Raw genomic sequence first — 22,262 nt, forward strand, 5'->3', positions numbered from 1 at the left:
ACCCACGACCTCCTGTATACCAAGCAAGGTAGTTAACATGTCGCCACTACCACGGCTGCACATCTTCCGCCGCATGCGGCGCTTCCATCGCGGCCAGCGCCTCGCGTCGAGACTCAAACGTTACCGTTCCGCACCGCGGTCTATCCTAGGGGGACCCACCGGTGGAAGCCGCCTCTGTGCGGCGCAGAGTGAACGCAGCACCTGACCTGCAAGTGGGCTTTCGTCTGCCCGAGGGGGACGATGTTCCCACGTGGTTTTTTTTCTTTCCTTTATTTGGTAGTTTACGAGATAAGTGGTCAAATTTGGTCCCTGACACCGACACGCGATGGCCAACTCTTTTTTTCCAGTGACGTCGGCGGTACCGTTAACCACGTCCACTGCGGAGCAAGGAGACTGGCTTCGCATTCACCCGTTCGCGTGCGTGCAACATTAACCAAGGTGGTCACGGGGGTGCTTGAACCGCAAATCTCAACTGGACCATGTTGAAACAGGGAAGAAGGGGAGGGGGGAGAAAGGGGAGAGCCCTTCTCAGGCTTTGCAAGGCCCGAATGCGCCTATCCGTGCAGAGCAGCAGGGTTTTCTGTCAACCAACTGGGGGTGCAGGGGAGGGAGATATAAAAGAATGCGTTCATCCCATTCTCGATTCGCAAATAGAGGAAGCATGGTCAAACTGCTTGGGAGCAGTTTGACCATGGTTCACCACGCGGGTTGGTGTGGGGTTGTTGAAGGGACACAGGGCAGGGACCAGTATGTACACGTGGTTGTCCTGAGATATGTTGCGGTTTGACACTGGAAGACCTCCACGAACATTGGTAAAGACATGATATAGGTTTTTGTTGGGTTAGTTCACGTAAATATGAATGTGTTGTTAAACCCGCCACCACCCAACACAGGTGATTAGTAAAGGTTTGTCATGTAAACAATTAGTTGCTAGTTCAGCACACCGGTTGTGTTCGAGAGTAAACCCACAACAGTTACAATTCAACACACTGCTGTGCAGTGGCGGACATTCAAACAAAATCACTGCAAAGCGGTTTGAAAAAGAAGTAGGCCATCGTGTGTCGGCTTCGCGGTCCAAATTAGAATAACAACACCTCAGCTTAACTCGATTGGCTTTACGTACAGCAACCATCACCACCGCCCTCTCCTGTGACGTCACTGCTGACCGTGTCCATTAAACGCTGAGACGTCTTCGTGGTAGCCTCGCGCTGCTAAGAATGGCAGTGCGAATGCCAAAAGTATACTATCAACTATCAGTGGGCAACTCCTTGAACTTCTCTCGCAAGAATGCAGTGGGTGAGGTCGAGACTGCGCGTAACCGGTGCCTGTTGTTGTCCGTTCCAGTGCCTCACCTCTCCATCACCCACTGTAAGAAGAGGACAGAATCTGAGTGAGTGGAACGCACGATCCTCACCGCTGGTATTGGAGGCCCAGGGGCCCGTTGCGTTGTGACACCTCGAGTGAACGTTGCCGTCGATTTAAATGAGAAAATTATAGCCATCTCTACGCACGAGTATTTTTTCAAACATCCCATCGGCCAGACAGCCTTCCTTGGCGGCAGTGCTTAATTTTAGCAGCGAGCACTCGTGACCGGTTGTCATCAGTCAGCGTCTCGGCAACGCCGACAATGATTCTGAATTGGATTGGAAGCCCGGGGAGTGTTCCACCGGAGTTGTTTGGTGCAACTGGTCGCGGGCCTGGACACCGCGAGCCTGCCCTGGCCCCGCTACGGCACGGGTTTTATACAAGTCATGTTGCATGGCCCCTTAACCCCTGTTGTCGGTCTAACGCGTGGTGTACCGGCACCTAACCGTGGTCTACCAGCCGCTAACCATGTTGTACCAGCCCCTAACTGTGGTATAGCGGTCGCTTACCATGTTGTACCAGCCCCTCACTGTGGTATAGCGGTCGCTAATCATGTTGTACGAGCCCCTCACTGTGGTATAGCGGTCGCTAACCAGGGTGTACCAGCCCCTAACTATGGTGTACCGGCCGCTAACCAGGGTGTACCAGCCGCTTCACCAGAGTGTAACCGGTCGTTAACCATGGTGTACCGGTCCCTAACCATCATGTATCGACCGCTAACCATGGTGTACCAGTCGCTAACCATGATGTACCTACCGCTAAACACGGTGTACCTACCAGTAACCATGGTGTACCTACCACTAACCAACGTGTAACTACCACTAACCATGGTGTACCTACCGCTAACCACGGTGTAGCGGCCGCTAACCATGGTATGACGTCACTACACAATAACCTCCACCATGGTGAAATATGGTGCAGGCCGGTCAGCCCCACAATGCAATGTAGTGGAGAGATACCCACGGACCAGGCTTTTAAGGGCCGAAGCAATTGTACTTCTTTGCTTATGCTGGGTTACAGACAGTAGAGGGAGAAGTGTGCAGCCCCCACCCCACTAATAGGGCCCCAAACCCCCTGAACTCACAAATCAACAGAAACACACATGGCTCACTCTCGAAAACACTTGCTCCTATGACCCTATGCAATCCCACCACGCACACACACCACACATAACAGCTCAGTAGTGGCGGTCGTTATGCCGTTTCACTATTTTATACACAGCACTAAAACCTATTCTACTGTCCACACACACTGTAGACAGCCCACGGATATCCCCGAATAGCCACAACGCATATTAAATCCATGGGATGAGGAAACCAGCAGTGAGATATTAGGCGTCGGTCCCCGAGGCCTACAGTAGGCTGGATCTTGATTCCTGCCTTCTCCCTTCTAATCCTCACTCCAGGCCTTAGGCCTTTGCTCCCTCCCCAGAGTGAGCTGCCTTGCTCGCTCAGCTCACTGCTGCTGCTGGTGCTGCTTTTGCTGCTTCTGGTGCTGCTGCTTATTATTCTTCTGCTGGTGCTGCTCTAGCAGCCAGCCCCTTTCATACTGGAAGGTGCCAGTGGGGGTTGTCACCCCGCCCCTAGCCACATCCAGATAATTCCAGGCTCTTCTCTCAAGTATCCCCAACACCGCTTCACCTCCTGTACCATCATTTGACGCCACTGTGAACCTCATTATATTGTATTTGTTACACAAGGTGTACCTACCGCTAACCATGCTAACCACGGTGTACCGACCGCTAACCATGGGCTACTGGACGCTAACCACACATTCATTGTGAAAAGGTAAAGGCATAGTCCTGTAATTTCTTGGTATGGTCGCTGCTGGCGGAAGTGTCTCCACCCTGGGAGGGTCGCGTGAGCCTCTATGAAAGTTGGCGTTAAACCACTACGGTGCGATGAACGCCCAAATCGCGAATGAAAAGACGTATGCTCGCCGTCATTGCTCCTGTCCATTGCGCGGGTCACGGTTGTTGGTCCGAAACCGCCGGGTGCCCTGTACGTCTCTCTGTATGACCAACCTTCACCATCACCACCGTGTCGCACAGTGTGTGAGCGGCACGCACCAGCACGCCACTCTCCCCCTGTTCTTCACGGGTTTCCTCTGTGCGCTATGGTTCCCTCCAGGAGTAAAAAAAAACACTCGCTATATAAGTGGTAATAGTCAAACATCCCAATCCTCACAAATCACCTGCAAATTACTCAATTGGGATTGAACACGAAGCAACATCCCCTCCTACTGCAGTAACTTGGCACGACCCTCGGTTGGCTACAAACGGTGTGAAATAAGTTCAACAAAGAGTCTCAAGACTCTTTGCCAGGAGGTTTTCCTAGGTAAAGAAACGCAATAAATAAAATATAATCACCGGTGGTCATTAACCACTGTCACGCATAAACTGTCACGGAAACTCTGGTCATCCGCGCAGCAGCAGCGGCTTTTAGCTAATCATTGAACAAGGGCGGCCACTGCAGTGTACGCTTTCAAATGCACTTCTGTGGCCGTCTGGAACGCTCTTCCTTCCGATATTAGGAACCCGCTGGAGCTATGCACTTTTACATCTAGATTGAAAACAGATTTCTTTAAAAATGCTTTTTTGTGTTTAGTTTGTTGTACTTCCCCCGGAATCCTCTGATTAGCACAGTTGTCTAATTACGGTGCGAAAGAAGTCGACATATATACAGACAAAGACAAATCGTGTTCTTCATGCATTTCACCGAGCGTAAAACTCTTGGTGCTGATTTCATCTGAGAAATCCCAGGTGCAACTGTAAAACAACAGCCCAGACACCCATGTGAATGGCTTGCCTATGCAATGTGTTGATTGTGGCGTTTTGAAAAATACCGAATGTTGTTGGAACAACAACAAAAACTGCGATTGAACGGCGCTTTTTTTGTCTCGAACATTGAGCCAATTTTAATAGAACAAATGGGTGGCAAATGTGATTAATGTGAGAAAAAAATGTTATATTTCCGTTACATCCCTTGACTTCTATCACGGAAGAGGTGGCCGGTAATGCCGTGGCCAGTGGAGGTGACGAGACACGGGCCTTCCCCTGCATCGTGCCCCAACACACTGGCGCCGCCACCTGTGATTTGCGTGCCATATTTAATCGTGTGCCGTCGCTCTCTACTTGAATCTCGTGGTGCTTAAGTCAAGACTGAAGTGCAATGCAATTTAGATGTCGAGCAGCTTGATGTTGTCGGGAGTCGGGGGCGACTGGTGTCTTAGGGTGTGGCTGCAGATGTGGGAGGTGCAGCAAGTTGGCCACTGCCTGTAGGTGCGTGAGCAACAGGTCGGTCCCTGCCCTTTGTCAAAGGGAAGGGGAGGTGCTGAGGACAGTGCTAGCACTGGTGAATTATATGCAATTCGTGAGGGTTCGGGGCACTGGAATGAGGTTCAAGGCAACGTAATTTGAATGTAAGCAGCGTCTGGACACGGCATCTGGAGACGCGTGTAGACTGCGTTACAATGGGAGAGCGCCTTTGCTCAGAGAGCACATTGCACATGCACGTGAGAGAAGCCTGTGTGACGCCGATGATCGTGGATTGATTTCAAAAATTGTTGCTTACTTGGTGCTTCCTTTGATGATACGGTAACGGTGTCAATCGCACTGCGGTGTGACAACGGTGAAGATGACGTGCACATGTTTCACTTATCGTGTTACGAATAAACCATTGTTTTTTGCTACATGCTCTTTCGTGTTGCCGAATGTGACGTGGTTCGGGATGCCGTTTGACCCTCGGACAGACGCACGGACAGACACTCGGACAGACATGCGACGGCGCAGGGCTCGCTGTCTCTGAACCCCCCCCCCCTCCCCCGCCTTACTACGCAGAAACGTTCCGACAGGGAACGCACGACCCTGCGTGCCTGGCGACTTGCAAGCTCGACGTGACCCAGGCCGCATGAGTCAGGCCAGTAGAACTAGCCAGCTAGAGCCAGGCCGCTAGAGCTAGGACGTGTGAGCCAGGCCGCTAGAGCCAGAGCCAGGCCGCTAGAGCCAGGCCGCGTGAGCTAGCCCACTAGAGCCAGGCCATGTGAGCCAGGCCGCTAGAGCCAGCCAGCTAGAGCCAGGCCATTTGAGCCAGCCCACTAGAGTCAGCCAGCTAGAGCCAGCCAGCTAGAGCTAGGCCGCTAGAGCCAGGCCGTGTGGGCTAGCCCATTAGAGCCAGGCCACTAGAGCCAGCCAGATAGAGCCAGCCAGCTAAAGCCAGGCCGTGTGAGCCAGGCCACTAGAGCCAGCCAGGTAGAGCCAGGCCGCTAGAGCCAGGCCGTGTGGGCTAGCCCATTAGAGCCAGCCCACTAGAGCCAGCCAGCTAGAGCCAGCCCGTGTGAGCCAGCCTGCTAGAGCCAGGCCGCGTCAACCAGACTGCTAGAACCAGCCCGCATGAGTCGGCCTGCTAGAGCCAGGCCACATGAGCCAGCCCGCTCGAGGCAGGCCGTGTGCGTGCCTCGGAGGTCACAGCGCTGAGCCAGCAGTGCGCGACGGTTGGCGAGATGTTAACTACCTGGCCTGGTATGCAGCAGGTCGTGGGTTCGATCCAGACCCTGACGGCTGCTGTATATTTGGAGTTTGCGTGTCTCTCTGTATGTGCCACAAGATTAGCCCAGTCCCCCTTCAACACTATGAGCTCCATCGTGAATGAGGATGCATCTCCTCTAATCCGCCTCCAAAATCACGTGGCTGTGTAGGTGCTGGGGGGCCCAGAACCAATAAAACTGCGATATCCGATGCAGTGTGATCCTCACGTAGTGTAACATTGTCCCTGTACTTCACTCACGAACGAAGTCAACCGTGTCAGCTGTTGGCAAGTTATTCGATGGCAAATAAATACTTTTTTGGGTCTGGCTACGTAATGATCTGGCCGGTTGTTGTTTTTGTATCGTGAAACATTTCCACCACCCCACGCAGCCAAAACAAGAGACGATGAATTGTCACCCGGATAAGGGTCCAACGACACGCGCCGATTCTTGACGGTTCAGCTCACACCACAAAGTCCAGGGACGATTCTCACAGTCAAATCAGGCGACTGGATATACATAACATTTTTGCTTTTGCAACTGCATTGAGTATCTTCAGGTCTTGAAAGCAAGTAAAAATAACCTTGTGACCTGACCTGACTTCTTAAATAGGTATCACCACATCGCATAACCAACCGATTTTGAACACTCCACATTAAGCCGCTGGAGCTGTGCACTCTTAAACCTAGATTTAAAACTCATTTCTTTAGACACTGTTTTTTGTGTGTTTAGTTTGTTGTCCTCCCCCCCTCTCCCCCCGCAGCTCCGATTAGCACAGTTGGCTACGTACATCGCAGTTTAATTTATCTGGGCCAATGGTCACCACAGTTGGCATGTTAGCGCTCTTACACCATGTGGTAATTAAATTAATTTGGCCGCGTCGGGTGGCGAAGGGTTACACAACAACGTATGAGTCATAATATCGGCGGCAATGGCGCGTTTCGTTATTCTGCCATTTACTCGGACATCGTGAGCGGAGGTGGTCGACTCCACTCCTCGCCTGCGCACGGTGAGGCCTTGTCAATCCCCCGCACATCATTGGTTTGTATCTCTCATTTGGTCTTTGTTTTCAACGTTTGATTTTTTAATGGAGAATATTTTTTCAAGCATCTGTTTAATGTAATTATAATCTTAGTTTGCTGTTCAAAGTTCGATCTGGTGTGTTTTAGGTTGTTTTTGAAGCTGCACGCTATATTGTTTGATTTGTCGAACTTTTATTGCCGCCTGCGATGTGTGTTACCTATCACGCAGGTCTCGCCTGGTTATAGCTCCTCACGATCCCTCTTGTACCCTCCCGACCATAACGGAAAAAACTCAACACGTATAATAAGAAAAAAACATTATAATAGGCGACGTTATGGGCAACGGCCCTTCTTCACAGCACATAGATGAGGCCCAAGTGGTCATAATCGAAAGTACGGAAACGCATCGCAGGCAGACAGCGAACACGGTCTGAAGCCGCAATCATTTGCGGGGGGGGGGGGGGAGGAGACCCCTTGAGGAGTCGCCATCCCCGGGCGGGCGTCGCTGCAAGCGTCCTCATAGTCAGGGACCCCACCTCCCCCCGCAGGCCATCGGTAGACCCGGAGCCTACATCCGCACAGAACGGACGGGCGACCTCCGTTGACCTCGCAAACCGCGTGCCGTCTGCAGGTCTTCTCTGGACAAAGCGAACGGAGCGGACCGGGCGCGCGCCGGCTCGCGGGAATCCCGCACGGGCCTCGAGACGGACGATGACGACAACGACCAGGAGCCGTTCGGCGAGGCCATGGGGGCGGCCGCGGCGGCCGTGGCGTCCGCCGACGGCTACGCCAGGACGGAGGGGGCGGGCGGGCCTGGCGACGGGCGGCACGCCGGCGGGCCGAAGTTGTCGCTCTACGAGAAGCTGACGCGCGGCTCCGGCCACGGCCGCTACAGCGTCTCCAAGCATGAACGCGACGCGCGGCCCATCGAGCTCATCAGCCGCGGGCCCGACGGGCGCTTCACGGTGGACGGCGAGGAGGTGGAGGAGGTGCCGCCGTCCCGGCGAGCCGAGACGCAGGACGAGCGGAGTCCGCGGTCCGAGCGGAGGATCCGGGGCTTCCCCTTTGTCCGCGACATGGAGATGTACCCGGAGTTCCAGCACTCGGACATGGAAGGGGAGGCAGCGGCAGCTATGGGGGGTAGGAGTCTCCCTCCCTCCTCTCGCTCTCTACAGCTGCCCAGTCAGCAGTAGAAATTGGAAAACCACAATCGATCAGCAGGTCGCGTGTAGTGGACCAAAGCATAGGGTACGTCACACCTCTTACAAAGTAGGCCAATTACCCTCTAGAGGGGCTCTCTCCAGGGGGTTCCACTAGTGGAGGCCGTTCTGCCAAAAGTGGCATGAGCAAACAACTGACACTTGCAGGGCTGCACCTTCACCTTATTATCTTTTGTCAGAAATCGGCCAAAGATTATTTGCCTGTGGAGCTCTCCTCCCAAGCGCGAATTTACTTGTCCACGGCCTCGTCCCTCCACGTCGTTTCAGGCAGGAAGCGGTGTGGCGCTGTGTGGTGCAGAATCAAATGACCACATTCACAAGGGGTCGCGGCGGCGATGGTTGTGTGCGATGGACGTGTGCCAACTGGCCACCGCGTGTGCCCGCCAGGACCGCCGCGCGGCTCGCAGTTTGGCCGGGAGGTAAGCGGCACGTCCAGCCGCTCGCCATACGCCCACCGCGCTGATGCCGGGAGGTCAAAGGGCATGGAAGCAAGGCACCCCAGGGGTCAAGGGGAGGACTCGAGGTTCCTCTATGGCATCGGAGCGCAAAGGCAGCCGGTACGCACCTCGCCCCCACCGCGCGGCTTCTCGTGTGCAGTCAAGCGCAGCTGGATGTGTATTCCAGTCTGCTCGGTCAGAGACAGACGACCTGTGTTGGAGTTTGAGTTGGGATTTGTCCAAAATCACCTGTGAATTGCTGCCCAGGCACTCACATACCTCTCCCAGGTGCATTCGGTTCGTGCCGTGTGATGTTCAGCACGATGTCCGATGTTTCGCTCCACATGCTAGGAGCTTCTTCAGGAACCGAATTATTACCTGAATTGTCCCTAAAGAAGCTCCCAGGACGTGGAGCGAAACGTCGGACATCGTGCCAAATGACACGTGGTATGAACTTAAAACACATCGGAGAGCTATGCAGGAATAATGAAGTGGAATCTGTTGATATGAGACACTCAATATTATTTGTATTCCCTGTAGATGTGCTGTGGAATTTGAATTCCTGTATAAAATTACTGTACGTGCCCACAATTAGCATCTTGATGTTACGAATCAAACCTGAATAATAATGATAAAATATACAAACGTTCACAGGAAATGTATACACTTTAGGTGTTTTTTTTTCTGGAAGGAAAGTTGTCCGAGAATAAAATATCTCAACGGTCACTGAATGGCAAACGAGATCGGGGTTATACTATTTCGGATTTATGAATTTGTCCAAAGATTTTTTGTTCTCTACCGGGAAAATCATTTGAGGTGGAACGTGTCATTAGCCAGGGTGTCCGGGGTAACAACCGACGTGTACATGGCGTGGACTTGGTGACGTGCACGCGATGACACACATGCACGCGGTGACGCGCATGTGGTGACACGCACGCACGTGGTGACATGCACGCACATGGTGACAAGCACGCATTTGGTGACAAGTACGCATTTGGTGACACGCACGCATTTGGTGACACGCACGCGCATGGTGACAAGCACGCATTTGGTGACAAGCACGCATTTGGTGACAAGCACGCATTTGGTGACATGCACGCACGTGGTGACATGCACGCACATGGTGACAAGCACGCATGTGGTGACGCGCACGCACGTGGTGACGTGCGCACTCGCTCGCGCAGGAGTCGGAGGTGATCGGCATGCTCGAGGGGCCGCTCCCCATGCCCATCCGTCAGCGCAGAGCGGCCCACGAGCCCGGCCATGGCCACGGCGGTGTGGGCAGGCCCAGCGAGGGCTTCGAGAGCGCCGTTCCCATCCTGCACGTGGAGAGCCGCCAGAGGTCCTTCTCTCCCGGCCAGTGGCGGAAGCTCGTGCTGTCCATCAGCAGCGCGGGCACCTCGCCCGACCTCTCCTGCTCGCACCAGGCACCCAGCTCGCTCCTCGTCTACCCGCGGTCTCCTACCCGCTCCCCGGCGGGATTCTCCGTCTCTCCGTCGCGCTCCGCGTTGGGATACTCGTCGTCCCTGTCGCGCGCCGCCGCCGGTTACCCCGCGTCACCCACCAGGGGGGCGGCTGCGGGCTACCCGGCGAGACCGCCTCGCTCACCCGCGGGCTACGCCGTGGCGTCGTCGCCGCCGCGCACGCCGGCGCCGCGCTCGCTGGCGCCGCGCCGCACCGCCACGGCGTACTCGGTGTCACCCCCCCAGTACTACAGCGTGTCGGGCTGGGAGGAGACGCGCAGCGGCGGCGGCACCTCGCCCAGCGGGGACATCAAGGCACGGCTCAACGTGCCACCCAACTATGAGGACCTGGTCCACCTGGAGCCACCGTCACCACGGCTCCAGCGCTCTCCCCGCAGCGGGCCGTCCTCCTCGGTCTCCTACTCGGGGACGCAGCCCGAGCTGCGCGCCGGCATCAGGTTGGTGTTGCGTATGCAGCCCCCCCCCCCCCCCGTGTGTTGTCCCCGGCGGCTGTACCTGATTGCAAGCAGCTTCGATCGCCTTGAGCAATTCCTCTGACAAACCACATCCCCTCGTATATAGAGACACAAAGACATCCTTGTCTCATCCCACAGAGACACTCTGTAGGCGGAAGCAGTTAAGTTGCCCCCACTGATGCTGTGGTACATCAAACAGTGGATAGATCATGGGTGCTGCTGATGATAAATATTTTGTTATCCTGTTTGTTTTACATCACAGCAATAGTCCGTATAACAATACTTCTAAGTTCGTCTGTTCTTATGCCATATATTTTAACAAGCAGAGATAAGTCAACTTAACACGTTCGCAGCCAACATTATGATTCAAAATCGATTTTTGAGCGAGTCCATGTAATGATCTAGCCAAATTTGTGTTATGAAGACCCGAGGTCAGGGGGTGGAGGGTCCTAATGACACGGATTCTGCAAGATCATCAATTACAACCCAAAATATTAGCGATGAATCATCGAGGTAGGCTGCTACTGATAATCTATTTTTATTTTACCAGGTAAGGCCCACTAAGCTATATAGCTCTTACTTCAGAAGCGACCTGGACACAAATGATTGCTCGACGAAGTGGCTTATTGTGTGGAAATTTATAGCAGGCAAATACTCTGAACGTATGTTGATTCTAAATGTGGAGGGAAAAACCGGAGGATCTGGAGAATAATCCACACGAACACAGGGAGTGAGATAGAGACACGCACAGTCCTAATATACAGGTGCCAGGGTCGAGATCAAACCCACGACCCTCTGCATACCAGGCGAGGTAGTTAACATCTCACCACCATGGCGCTGATAGGGGCAGCAGCAGAACGTTGTCTCTTGGGCTCTGCAGGATGTCAACAGCCATGCCTCCCAGGGACATTCGGATGGGTCGGGAAGACATCCCGTCCGCGATCGCGGCTCTGGGCCCTTCGAGCGCGATGAGCCATGGTCCTCAGCCCTTCTCAGGGCCCGAGTACAGCGCCCCTCCCCCGTACCGCCCACCGCGGTTCCACCCGCCGGCCCTCGCACCCCGGTCGGAGCCGGGCGGTGCTGGCGCCGTTGCGGCAGCCGCCGGGAAGAGCAGGACAGAGCCGCGGGAATTCTCCGCCTCGCCCAAGGGGGACGTCCTGCCCGGCACGTCGACCAGCGAGGGTTCGGCCGGCGTGGGGTCCTCCTCGGTGGGCGCTTCGCCGCGCTCGACGCGGCGGCCCGAAGCACGGACGGCCTCGTCCACGAGGACGGAGGACAGCACGCCCGAGGAGGAGGACGAGGGGCTCAAGGAGGGGGCGTCGGCGTTTCGGAGGAAAAGCAGGTACTGTCCTCGCAGCGACAGTGAGGGTGACGGTGAGGGTGGCGCCGCTCCCCCTGCGCGCCCGCGCCGTCCGAGAGCGCTCTCCCTCTTTGCGACGGGCAACTCGCGTCTCGCACCTCGCCACGTTTGACAGCTGTCTCTGCGCTCAGCGGTGGCGAGATGTTAACTACCTCGCCCGGTATGCAGGAGGTAGTGGGTCCGATCTTGACCCTGATGCTTGTGTATTTGGAGTTTGCATGTCTCTCTCCCTGTGGTCACGTGGATTTTTCTCCGACTCCTCTGGTTTTTCCCTCCAGATTTAGTATCAACGTGCGTTTTAAGTACTTGGCTGTTATACATTTCGTTGAGCTATCATTTGTGATAGCCAGGTCACTAAAATAAAAAAAGTTTTAGGTAATAGTTAGCGCAATGTGAGCCGGTACCTGACCTGCAAGCGGGCATCAGTCTGCTAGTAGAGTGGGAGAGGGGGGAGCTTCGTGTAATCTCATTGGCACGAAATATTTTCCGAATGGTACAAATTTGGACCAGGACTCCAGCACGCAATTTGCCAGATTTATCTCGAATGACACCACGTGATCTTTAGCATCCACTGCGAAGGAGATGGTGCGTAGTATTTTTTGGTTAATGCGCGTTGCAGTAATAACCAGGGCGGCCGGCTGGATTCGAACCGAGGACCACGAGCCTCTGCAGTGAGCGGCGAACTGGTGTTGAGGATACCGCCGCTGCTGTGGCGTAACGGTGAGCGCATAGGACTGTGACGTAGAGGTCACCACTTTAATTCGATCTCCTGGTGCGGTGGGCAAGGCTTCATTAACCCCCCCCCCATCCCCCCGCCACCTCTGTCCACTCGGTGGCATAAACGGGTTACCCCACAGCCAGCCGATCGGCAGCAGGTCGCGTGCGGCGGCGTAAAATATGAGCACTCCCCACCAACCTCTTCCAAGACGTCTGGCCGGCCGAAAGAGTAGGTCAATAATCCTCCACAAGGGGCTCCATTGGGCTCCTAGGGGAGGGCCCCTTTTCGCCAGCAGTCGCGAGAGCAGGCGCATGTGGAGCGGCCGGAGCGAGCCGGTGCTCCGTTGACCCCCTTCCCTCCCATGTCGTCACCCAGGTCGGAGGACCCCGGCGACACTGGGGATGCCCCCGGGCAGTTGAAACCAGCAGCGCCAGGGTGATCACTTCTCATTGAAACATCTCCATGCAGTCACAACCATCATGCACCCTCTAACAGTATGACGTGAACCATAGCCACCACACTGCCAGGGACAACACACTCACTCACCTTCTCGCTCACCCCACTCACCACACTGCGAGTGACAACACACTCACTCACCCTTTGCTCACCTAACCACCCCACTCACCACACTGTCCGTGACAACACATTCACTCATCCTCTCGCTCGCCTAACCATCCCACTCCACTCACCACACTGCCAGTCACAATACACTCACTCACCCTCTCGCTCACCTACCCACCCAGCTCACTCACTACACTGCTGGCCCCAACACACTCACTCACCCTCTCACTCACCTAACCACCCCACTCACTCACCACACTGCCGGTGTGTTGGGTCTGGCTTCGTAACGTTATTTTATATTGACAACAATTATAACCCTCTTGTAAATAGCCTGCAGAAAGGGCGTTTATAATGTGAATCGCATTCAAATCTGGGAGTTTGTCAGCATTGTTTCAAGCAATCCTGAACTGCTGATTAAACAACGAATGTTGAAACTGGTCCGGAGTTTGCTTGTGTTGAACCAATGGCGCTGACGAGACGCACACCCAGAATGAATCCGTGCGGCCCATGGGGTCGCGCGAGCGTGGAGTGACAAGGACGGGAAGGAAGCGTTTATTATGTTCTTAATCTTCTGCATGGCGACGTTTGATGATGACGACGATGATAGTGGCTGCGTTGTGTTTGGTAACAGTTGAGTTGAGCTTGGTTTGAGTGTGCTGTGTGTTGTTTTTCTGCGAAAGACTATTTTTATTTAAAATCATATTTTGCTGTTGTCCTGTACAGCGTTGTGAGATGTACTTTTGCATGAACGACGCTGTATACATTTTAATTTTTACTATTATTAACGGTTGGTTCATTTGTTGTTCCTTCATGTTCGCAGGGGCGGCACGCCACGGAAATCCTCGTTAATTTAGGTGAGAAACATTTCCTTCAAGATTATTATTATAAACTTGAATTTTGGTTGAGAGCAGAAGTAATCATGATATATCTTTTTTTAAACCCCATGAACGTTACATTTTAAACGGAACTGATTAAATGTTGAACACTGTACGCTACTCCGAAACCTGTTGAATGTTTATATGCTTTCAAAGTGTGGCTGTTTAACGTGAGCGCCACTGCATCTGTCCGGTCAGCAGCATTACAAACGGGCCACGGCGTGGTTTGTTCAATGTCCTTCACTAATTTTCAGAAGGGGGGCCACGTTCGCCGATAAGACATCATCAGTGTGAGGGCCGCCACAAGTTTGAAACCGTTGGGGGTTTGACAGCAGCACGATGATGGTAGGGGGTGTTTTCACACGTTTTATTGGAGGGGGGTTGCACTTCAGGAGCCGCACTAAAAGCCACCAGGGGCCACCAGTGGCTCACGGGCCTTGCAATGAAGAACACTGGGTTAGTCGGCAGGTCGCGAGTGGTGGATTAAAGTGTGGGTTACTTCAATTTCTTCCAATACGTCTGGCCAGGGTGGAAGAGTAGAACCAAAACGCCCTCCAGATCAGTGCTTCTGAACCCTTCTGGACTCGCAAACCACGGTTAGTCCATCGCGCAGTAAAGGATCTGGTGTTTGTGGAAAGAAATGTATTTTGTGGAGTACGCCCTTCGGCATTGTGGGTCATCCAGTGGTCTGGGGACCACAGGCCAGGAACCGTGTAACCACCTGAGATCTCAAGAGACCAAGAGGAGTCTGGTTTGCTCGTGACTTGGGGTATTAGTCTGCCAGTAGGGTGGCGGGGGCGGTGATGGCTACCGCTGTGTGCGTGATCACAGTTGAGTCGTTTGCGGTGTAATTTTCGAATTTGTAAAATTTGTACCCCGACGCCGGCACACCATGGCCTTCTTTTGCGAATGACGTCAGGGAAACGTCAATGTTCGCTGTGAAGCAGATGGCGCGGAGTGTAATTCCAATTAATACTCCGGTTAATACACCAGCAGTATTAGACTAAACTAATTTTTTTTACTATTTTTTATTTTACCAGATAAGGCCCACTAAGCTATGTAGCTCTTTTTTCAGAAACGACCTGGCCACAAATGATAGCTCAACAAAGTGTATTTTCGTGTGGAAATTTATAGCAGCGAAATACTCTTAAACATGTGATGTTGATTCTAAATGTGAAGGGGAAAACCGGAGAACCCAAGGAAAAATCCACGCAACCACGGGGAGAGAGAGAGGACATGCAAACTCCAAATATACAGCAGGTGTCATGGTCGGGATCGAACCCACTACATCCTGTATGCTAGGCGGGGTAGTTAACATCTCACCAAAGTGGCACCCATGGTGGTGAGTTGTTAAGTATTAACCAGGGCAGCCGCTGGATTCGAAGTGTGAACCCCTGCAGCAAGCGGCAAACGCGTCCACAGCCCAATAATTACGTCTCGAGTACGTTCTGCCAGTGCTACCATCTGCAAGCTATTTCGGGGGCGGTTGTCTTTACCCAGAATGCCCTCTTACCAGCAAAATAATATCTGCTAAAGATATTTTGCTGGTGAATAAAACCTGGTTAACGTCAATGTTGTCGGTTTGGGTTGGGACTGCCGATTCGTGATCTGTGTTGTGTTACGATTACGCACGTATGTAACGAATGAACAATAATACTAATAACAGTCATCATAATAAGAATGGCCTTGTGTTTATTTTTCCATAGATCAGCGGATCTCCTGACACGATCCATCACAATCACCTGAGCTGCAAATGCCTGAGAAATTACTACCTCAGTACCAAGCACACGCTGCTTAGAGAGCGAGAGAGAGAGCGAGAGAGAGTGAGACAGATACATCTGTCATGACGACTGAAGGGAAATCTCCAAAACACACTCATACACAGAGATACAGCAGTAGCAGCAGCAGAGAAACAGGTGTGTGTGTGGCTCGCAGTAAGAGCTGAGGAACATTGACAAACGCGACAAATGTTGGCCAACTTTTATCAGCCTTAATTAATAACAACATAGCTCTATGAACTTGAACAAAAAGGCACATGACGACTACACCCGTGACAAACAGCAGGTAATGCCGTAGCGACGGTTGAAGCTCGGCGATCATCCACCGTCCTCGACGAAGGAAGAAACCCCCACGCTCTCGCCGGGGTTCTGGGAAGACGCTCGCTATGCACCGCCAATGTCGCTGCGCGCCTTGTCCCCCGGTGGGGGTGAGGGGCGGGGGGGCCCAGCTGGGCCCGGTTGGGCGGTGCGGTGCCCCCCCCGTTCAGTTTCGTCGGCGCTCAGCCGACTACTCCGTGGCAGCCATCTTGTTTCCCGATCGCCCTCCACCTCACGCACGTTCGCTCGCTCGAGTTCCACATGCTCCAAATTGACATACGGTTGTCGTGCGTACAGCGAATTTTATATCATATTGTGCGTTATTATTTAAAACAAAAGTGCTAATTATTTGACATAACCTGAAATATTTTTTTTTCAAAAAAAACTTACAGTGCTGAGTTTGGCTAATTACTAGTTAATGAACATCTAATTTATTTCTACTGACACTTCATGGTGTTTTGATCATTTGAATGGTTTTATGTGGTGTGTTTTGCAAATACTCTACACCTAAACCCAACGTAGGTCACGTCTGTTTACAAGACATTCAGTCAAGAGAGTTGGGAGAAATTTACAGATGTCATTATAATTTTTTTCAACTTCTCATCTTTCGCCACTTAAAAGAAAGTGACTTCCAGACGTCGCGAACGATTGGCGCGCTGCCGAAATAAGTAGGCTGAGAGGTCTTGATGAAATCGAGACATTAATGAAATATATAAATACAGCAGTATTCAAACGGTGCTCTTTATTTAATACAAGTTAGCCAAGTAGATATTGTAATTTTGTGTTTAAATTTTACGAATATAAAATGCATATTTATAAACAAAAAAATTACTTATTTGTAAATAGTACAGGATCTATGTCAACCGGGTGACGCCGCTTGCCCTGGTCGCTAACGCGGCACGCACTTAGTGTTGGCGGAATGGTGCGGAACTATCGCGACCCATTGGTTACCACTCGCCGTAACACCACATCCATTGCTAATGCTGACAGCTGTAGTATTAAAGAGGCTATTGCAACTGTGGCATTGCGCGCACATTCACACTCACCGGTGAGATGGCCTATGGTGCTGTAACTTTCACGTATAGAGTTTTGTAACTGACCTGGTGCTACCGCTGCATAAACGTTATGATACAACCCGCCCGGGAGGAAACATCTCTGGAATTCGTTCCGCACTGCGCGCGTGTGTTCGTGTAAAATACGGCGTGTCTTTTATGCCTTACGGAGAAAGTAGAAAAAAAACTGCCTGTTTATTCAACAACATTGATGGACATTACGAACGCCAAAAATTATTTTTGGGAAAAGCCGGCAGAATTTGAACGCGTGTAAAATCAAATACAGAGGATAACCACGTTCTTGGACAATATTTTAAAAGACGCTCCGGAAAGTAACACGGGGGCTGCCCGAAAATTGAGTCCGGTGTCAATACAGTTACATAGATCTGGTGACAGACAAAGATCCCCCACGTAGCCTTTCACATACTGTTGGGGCAAGTGCTGTTAGCGAGCACCTATGAAGGCAGACACGGCACACGTGGGGGTGGGTGACCAACGCCATGCCTTTGTTTCCCCAGTGATGATGTTTACACATCGCCCCAGATACTCATTTGAGGCCACGTAGACCTAGGGGAGGCCCAGGAGCGATATAAATATTCTCCACTGTTATTGGCCTTGAGTGGGAATTGAACTCGGGTTCATAGCGCAATGCGGTCACCACGATGCTCCGCATACGGATTTAAACTAATTTTAATATGCGTCGTCAATTACAACAATCAAAATCGCAAAAGCTGCGTACAAATATGAATTGTAACATTAACATTACGTTGCAAGTTTTAACAGATTTATCAGCACACCTGCGGTTCATGCCCTGCAAGTTATACCGAGGATATACCTGCTGACAATCACCTCCCTCACAATGACATGCCGTCACAGTCGTCATACTGAATACGATCCACGCTACATTTGATTTGTGTATTGACGTTCGCTTCTCTAAAAATACTCCTTTGTGAAAACGACTAGAGAGTTGTGCCGAGGAGATGTTTCTTCACCGTGACCCTCTCGGTGCCAGACAGAGACCCACACTGACATTCGGAGGCCGTCGAAATGCAAATCGTCTTCACGCGGCACCTTCAGCAGCGGCGTACGGCTCTCGGCGGTCGTCTTTTATTTATTTATTGTGAATACGATTTCATAGCCTGGGTGTGAACGGCACCGTTAGGGTTTTGTGGTGTTGTTTGTGTGCGCGGGGTTGTAAAATGTATGTCCATGGCCTTTGATATATTGGTGCAAGTAACAAATATGAAGCAATATTTAATTTGCCAAAATTTTGGATTGTAATTTTTTTTATCGTACAAAAAAAGAAAAACCATCCCTAATCGTCTTTCTTTTCCAACCAAATTTACACAGAACCCGAAGACGAAAAGATCGCGCTGAAACGGCAACCAAAGACAGTTGACGCTGCGAGTTGCAGTGGTAATCGCGATACAAGAACCAACGGGGATGATGGGAAAACGGTGGAGATTGCGGATCCCTGGAGTGAGTGCATCCTTCGAGCACGTAGCTCGCGTGAGCAGGACATTGCAGGGCTGCGCATTTTGCCGACCGTCGATCTGCACGCTGTTCTTGCAACCAGTGAATGGATATGAGAACTCTGAAGCGACCAGATCAAAATGTTTTCCGATCTCCACCTTTCTCTTATTCATTGAACCAAAGGACTGCAAAGAGATATATAAAATAAAGTTTATTTTTAGGCTCGTGTAAAACTGTGTAGCTGCTATCAAAAATGCTCAAATGATCACGTGTTAAAATCTTACATTTCATTGCGGTTTGGTTGGAAAAGGGCCAGATTCAATATTTTTTAAATCAGCGCACTGTAAATGTTCGGTATAAGGCCTTCATTAATTGACGTTTCAAGGCTGTGTTATTTTATTGTCAGCTGCAGAGATGAAGCCTCCTGCATTTTTCCTGCTGGTGCAAAAACCAAAATAGCTGTGCTGAATATTTTTGCAGGATGCTCATCGCGGAACGTTCTTACTCCCGGTATTTACTGCATCTGGCCGGATGGCTCGGTGGCAGAGTGAGCGGCTCGCAATAGGGAAGGTTGTGAGTTCAATTCATGATTGGGTGCTGACTGAGCCCATCATCTCTTTGGGGTCGATCAAATAAACACTTTATCCATAATAGAGGGTTTTTTTTGGTGAGATCGCGTAAATATAAATGTGTCGTTAAACCCTCCACCACCCGACAGCCAATTAGTTAAGGGTTTGTCACGTAAACTAAACATGTCAGTTCGTGATTAGTTCAGCACACCGGTGTGTTGGAGAGTAAACCCACAACATTTACAATTTGAGTACCGTGACGTTTTTCCGGTAATTAAAACCCGCCTCATCATGCGACAACCGCTTTGTGAGGAAGTCACCAGTGGTTGTCCTATGCATAGACTCGCCCCCGCCATAGGAACGTGTAGTTTCCATCACTGGCTCAGGGCTGTAGCCTGCAGATGAGTACTGCCTCAGTGCTCATTGTCGAATCCCTTTGACTCGTTTCTGATAAACATTCCTCAATCGGGCATACCACGCCGCTGCCATGTCCATGGCTGACATTCTGAATTGTCAATTAACATTACCTAGAGTGACAACGGCGAGCCATGACAAGGGCACAAAGGAGACTTGCAGGATTACAAAACTAATTTTACAACCAACGGTAAAAAAAAATTGTAATAGAACATCTAAAGAATACAAAAATAGACAAAATTACAACTAAACTACTTTTTATTTTACCAGGTAAGGCCCACTGAGCTATGTAGCTCTTTTTTTACAGAAGCGATCTGGCCACAAATCATAGCCCAATGAAGTGGCTTGTTTCGTGTAAATATTTATAGTGGCAACCAAATACTGTCACTAATTTGACAATTACTTTGGCAACACAAACAACTATATAATCGTTGCTTTATTGCATTCAGACATTCATTCAGTCGCACAGGAGTTTTAAGTCACCAATTAAACTTAAATGGACCAATTCATGGATATATTTTGGCCAACATTCTGCCACTCGTTGGCAAAATTATGGTTATTTGACAGCAAGATGTACTCACTAGTGGGACTGTGTCCAGAACTGGCGAGGAGCTGTGAGCTCCTCACACAATCCAGTCCAGTTCAACCCAGGATGGATCAGAGGCAGCCACTTGATTGTTTCAAACCGGCTCAAGATGTCCCTTTAGAGGGGTCCATGTTTCGCAAGCGTAGAGAAGGGAGGGCACAACTGTGGCTGAGAAAACCAGGAACTTCGTGTGGAGCGATAGGCCAGGTAGCTTCCATACATCGTCACGCAGCCCAATTAAAATGTAATTCCACTCGACTGATTTGGAGTGAAACCTCCAAGACCAAACTGGAGCTGGTCATGACCACAGTGCCCAGTTGTGGGAACTCCTACACATTCGTCAAGAAAACCGTGGCTCTCAATTGGAGAAATATAAATGTACAAATAGATGATATTTCGGGAAATGGCCATTAATAAATAAATACGTTCGAACAACAATTTGTGTGCTTTTTACCACACGTTGCTTGGAGTCACTGCAGTAAAACATAAATAGGGGTGCACTTTTCATATTCCATTCTGGAAAGTTTGGACCACCTGCCTCCATGTTATTGTTCATGTTGCGTTATTATTTGGAGGGAATACAATTTGTATCCTTTTCACGGTACATTGACTTTCGTGCTAAATTTAGAAGAAAAAAAATGTTACTTTATTCCACGAACTCATCATCGTGGAATAAACACTCAATGATAGAGTTTGGCCAAACATCACCAACATAGGACCACAGAGTTTCGGTAATTGTTGGCACTGGCTGTGGCTGTCTTCCCGTTTCGCACGTTTCTGAATCTTTGCAAATTACATTACATAGCATTTATTATTTTTCATGGAAACATCACAGGTTTTTTTTTCATGATGGAAAGGAAACGCTTGAAGTTTTCCAGATTTTGTGGAGAGACGCATCGGCTACAATACGTCTGCGTATCGTTTCCGGGTACATAGAGACGCAAGAGAGCGACGCGCACACAAGAGTACATTACGGCGATGACAGTTTTATGCAGCGGCAGGGTTCACATTCTGAACAGGAACCTTGTTGGGATGCTGAGATTAATAACGCTGATCTGAACGTGAATATTACAATCGTGAAATTAACACAGCCTTGGAACGCCGGTACAATTTAAAACGCTATAGATGTTGCTTATGATTCGCTGTATTTTCTATTTGGAAAATTAACCCTTTTTGCGACGTTGAACTCGTGTTATATTGCTTTGTGCAACACTACACGTGGTCACACAGAAAAAGAAGAATCGTTAAGAAATATGAATCCCTGTATACAATCTTCAAGCTCTTGTTTTTATAGTTTGACCATAGACAATGCATTTTAATTACGTACTTATATATGGATGTTCAATATTATCTTTGTATTAGTATAAAGATCTTGCACTATGATATTCACATGAAGCTGACAACTTTACCGCTTGACACATGCGGCCTGCATGAACCCTTTCACCTGCAACTGGGGCACAGAGGAGACGCGGTTGAACCGTGGCCGGCAAGTTTTGCGCCCCCTCTCCTGCGGTGGCTAAATACATGGCAGCTATTATCCAGTGGGCCACGACGGAAGTTAAAGGGCGCAAACCCTGCCCGGTCAGGCGTTCGAACAGAACCGAGCGTTTGGAGTGTGCGGTTACGTCCAAGGAGTTCACGGAATGTCATGAACCTGCCAAGAATAGAGTACTTTTTTACGTTTGATCGCGTAAATATAAATGTGCCGTTAAACCCGCCGCAACCACTCGACGCAGTCAATTGGTTAAGGTTTGTCACGTGAACAGAACGTGCCAATTAGTTACTAGCTCAGCACACCAGTGTGTTGGAGAGTGAAGCCACAACATTTACATGTAGACTACCGTGACGTATTGCCGTCAATTACAATCAGCCTCATCAGGCGACAGCCGGTCTTACATCGAGGGGGTACACGTGATGTCGTTGCTTGTGAGCCAATCTGATGCGACTTATATTTACGCGATCTAGCGGCAAAACAAAAACCTCTTGTGGATAACATGTCGCAAAAGCCTATGACTACTACGTGTTAAACTAACCTGGCTGAGGTGAAAGGG

General features: G+C 50.7%; 1 protein-coding gene across 7 annotated transcripts in view; it reads left to right on the forward strand.

Moving 5' to 3' along the window:
• The window catches only part of IGSF9B (immunoglobulin superfamily member 9B), a 172,417-nt gene extending 150,858 nt beyond the window's left edge, over window positions 1-21,559 (forward strand). For 2 of the 7 annotated variants that reach the window (XR_013639435.1, XR_013639439.1), the window contains exons 17-25: window positions 1,345-1,390; window positions 7,543-8,051; window positions 8,519-8,688; window positions 9,753-10,489; window positions 11,388-11,849; window positions 12,487-12,587; window positions 12,961-13,020; window positions 13,967-14,000; window positions 15,728-21,559. Coding sequence is in view for 2 of the 7 variants with exons in the window: in XM_078870144.1 (XP_078726270.1) it covers window positions 1,345-1,390; window positions 7,543-8,051; window positions 8,519-8,688; window positions 9,753-10,489; window positions 11,388-11,849; window positions 12,961-13,020; window positions 13,967-14,000 (2,018 nt within the window). In the remaining 5 variants the exon portion in view is untranslated. Of the gene's footprint in view, window positions 1-1,344; window positions 1,391-7,542; window positions 8,052-8,518; window positions 8,689-9,752; window positions 10,490-11,387; window positions 11,850-12,486; window positions 12,588-12,960; window positions 13,021-13,966; window positions 14,001-14,548; window positions 14,618-15,727 lie in introns of all 7 variants that reach the window. The other 5 variants (XR_013639436.1, XR_013639437.1, XR_013639438.1 and 2 more) reach the window with 5 other exon arrangements.
• Window positions 21,560-22,262: the final 703 nt, after the last annotated feature.

This window comes from Lampetra fluviatilis, chromosome 29 (assembly GCF_964198595.1).
Source record: "Lampetra fluviatilis chromosome 29, kcLamFluv1.1, whole genome shotgun sequence".
NCBI classification, from domain to species: domain Eukaryota; kingdom Metazoa; phylum Chordata; class Hyperoartia; order Petromyzontiformes; family Petromyzontidae; genus Lampetra; species Lampetra fluviatilis.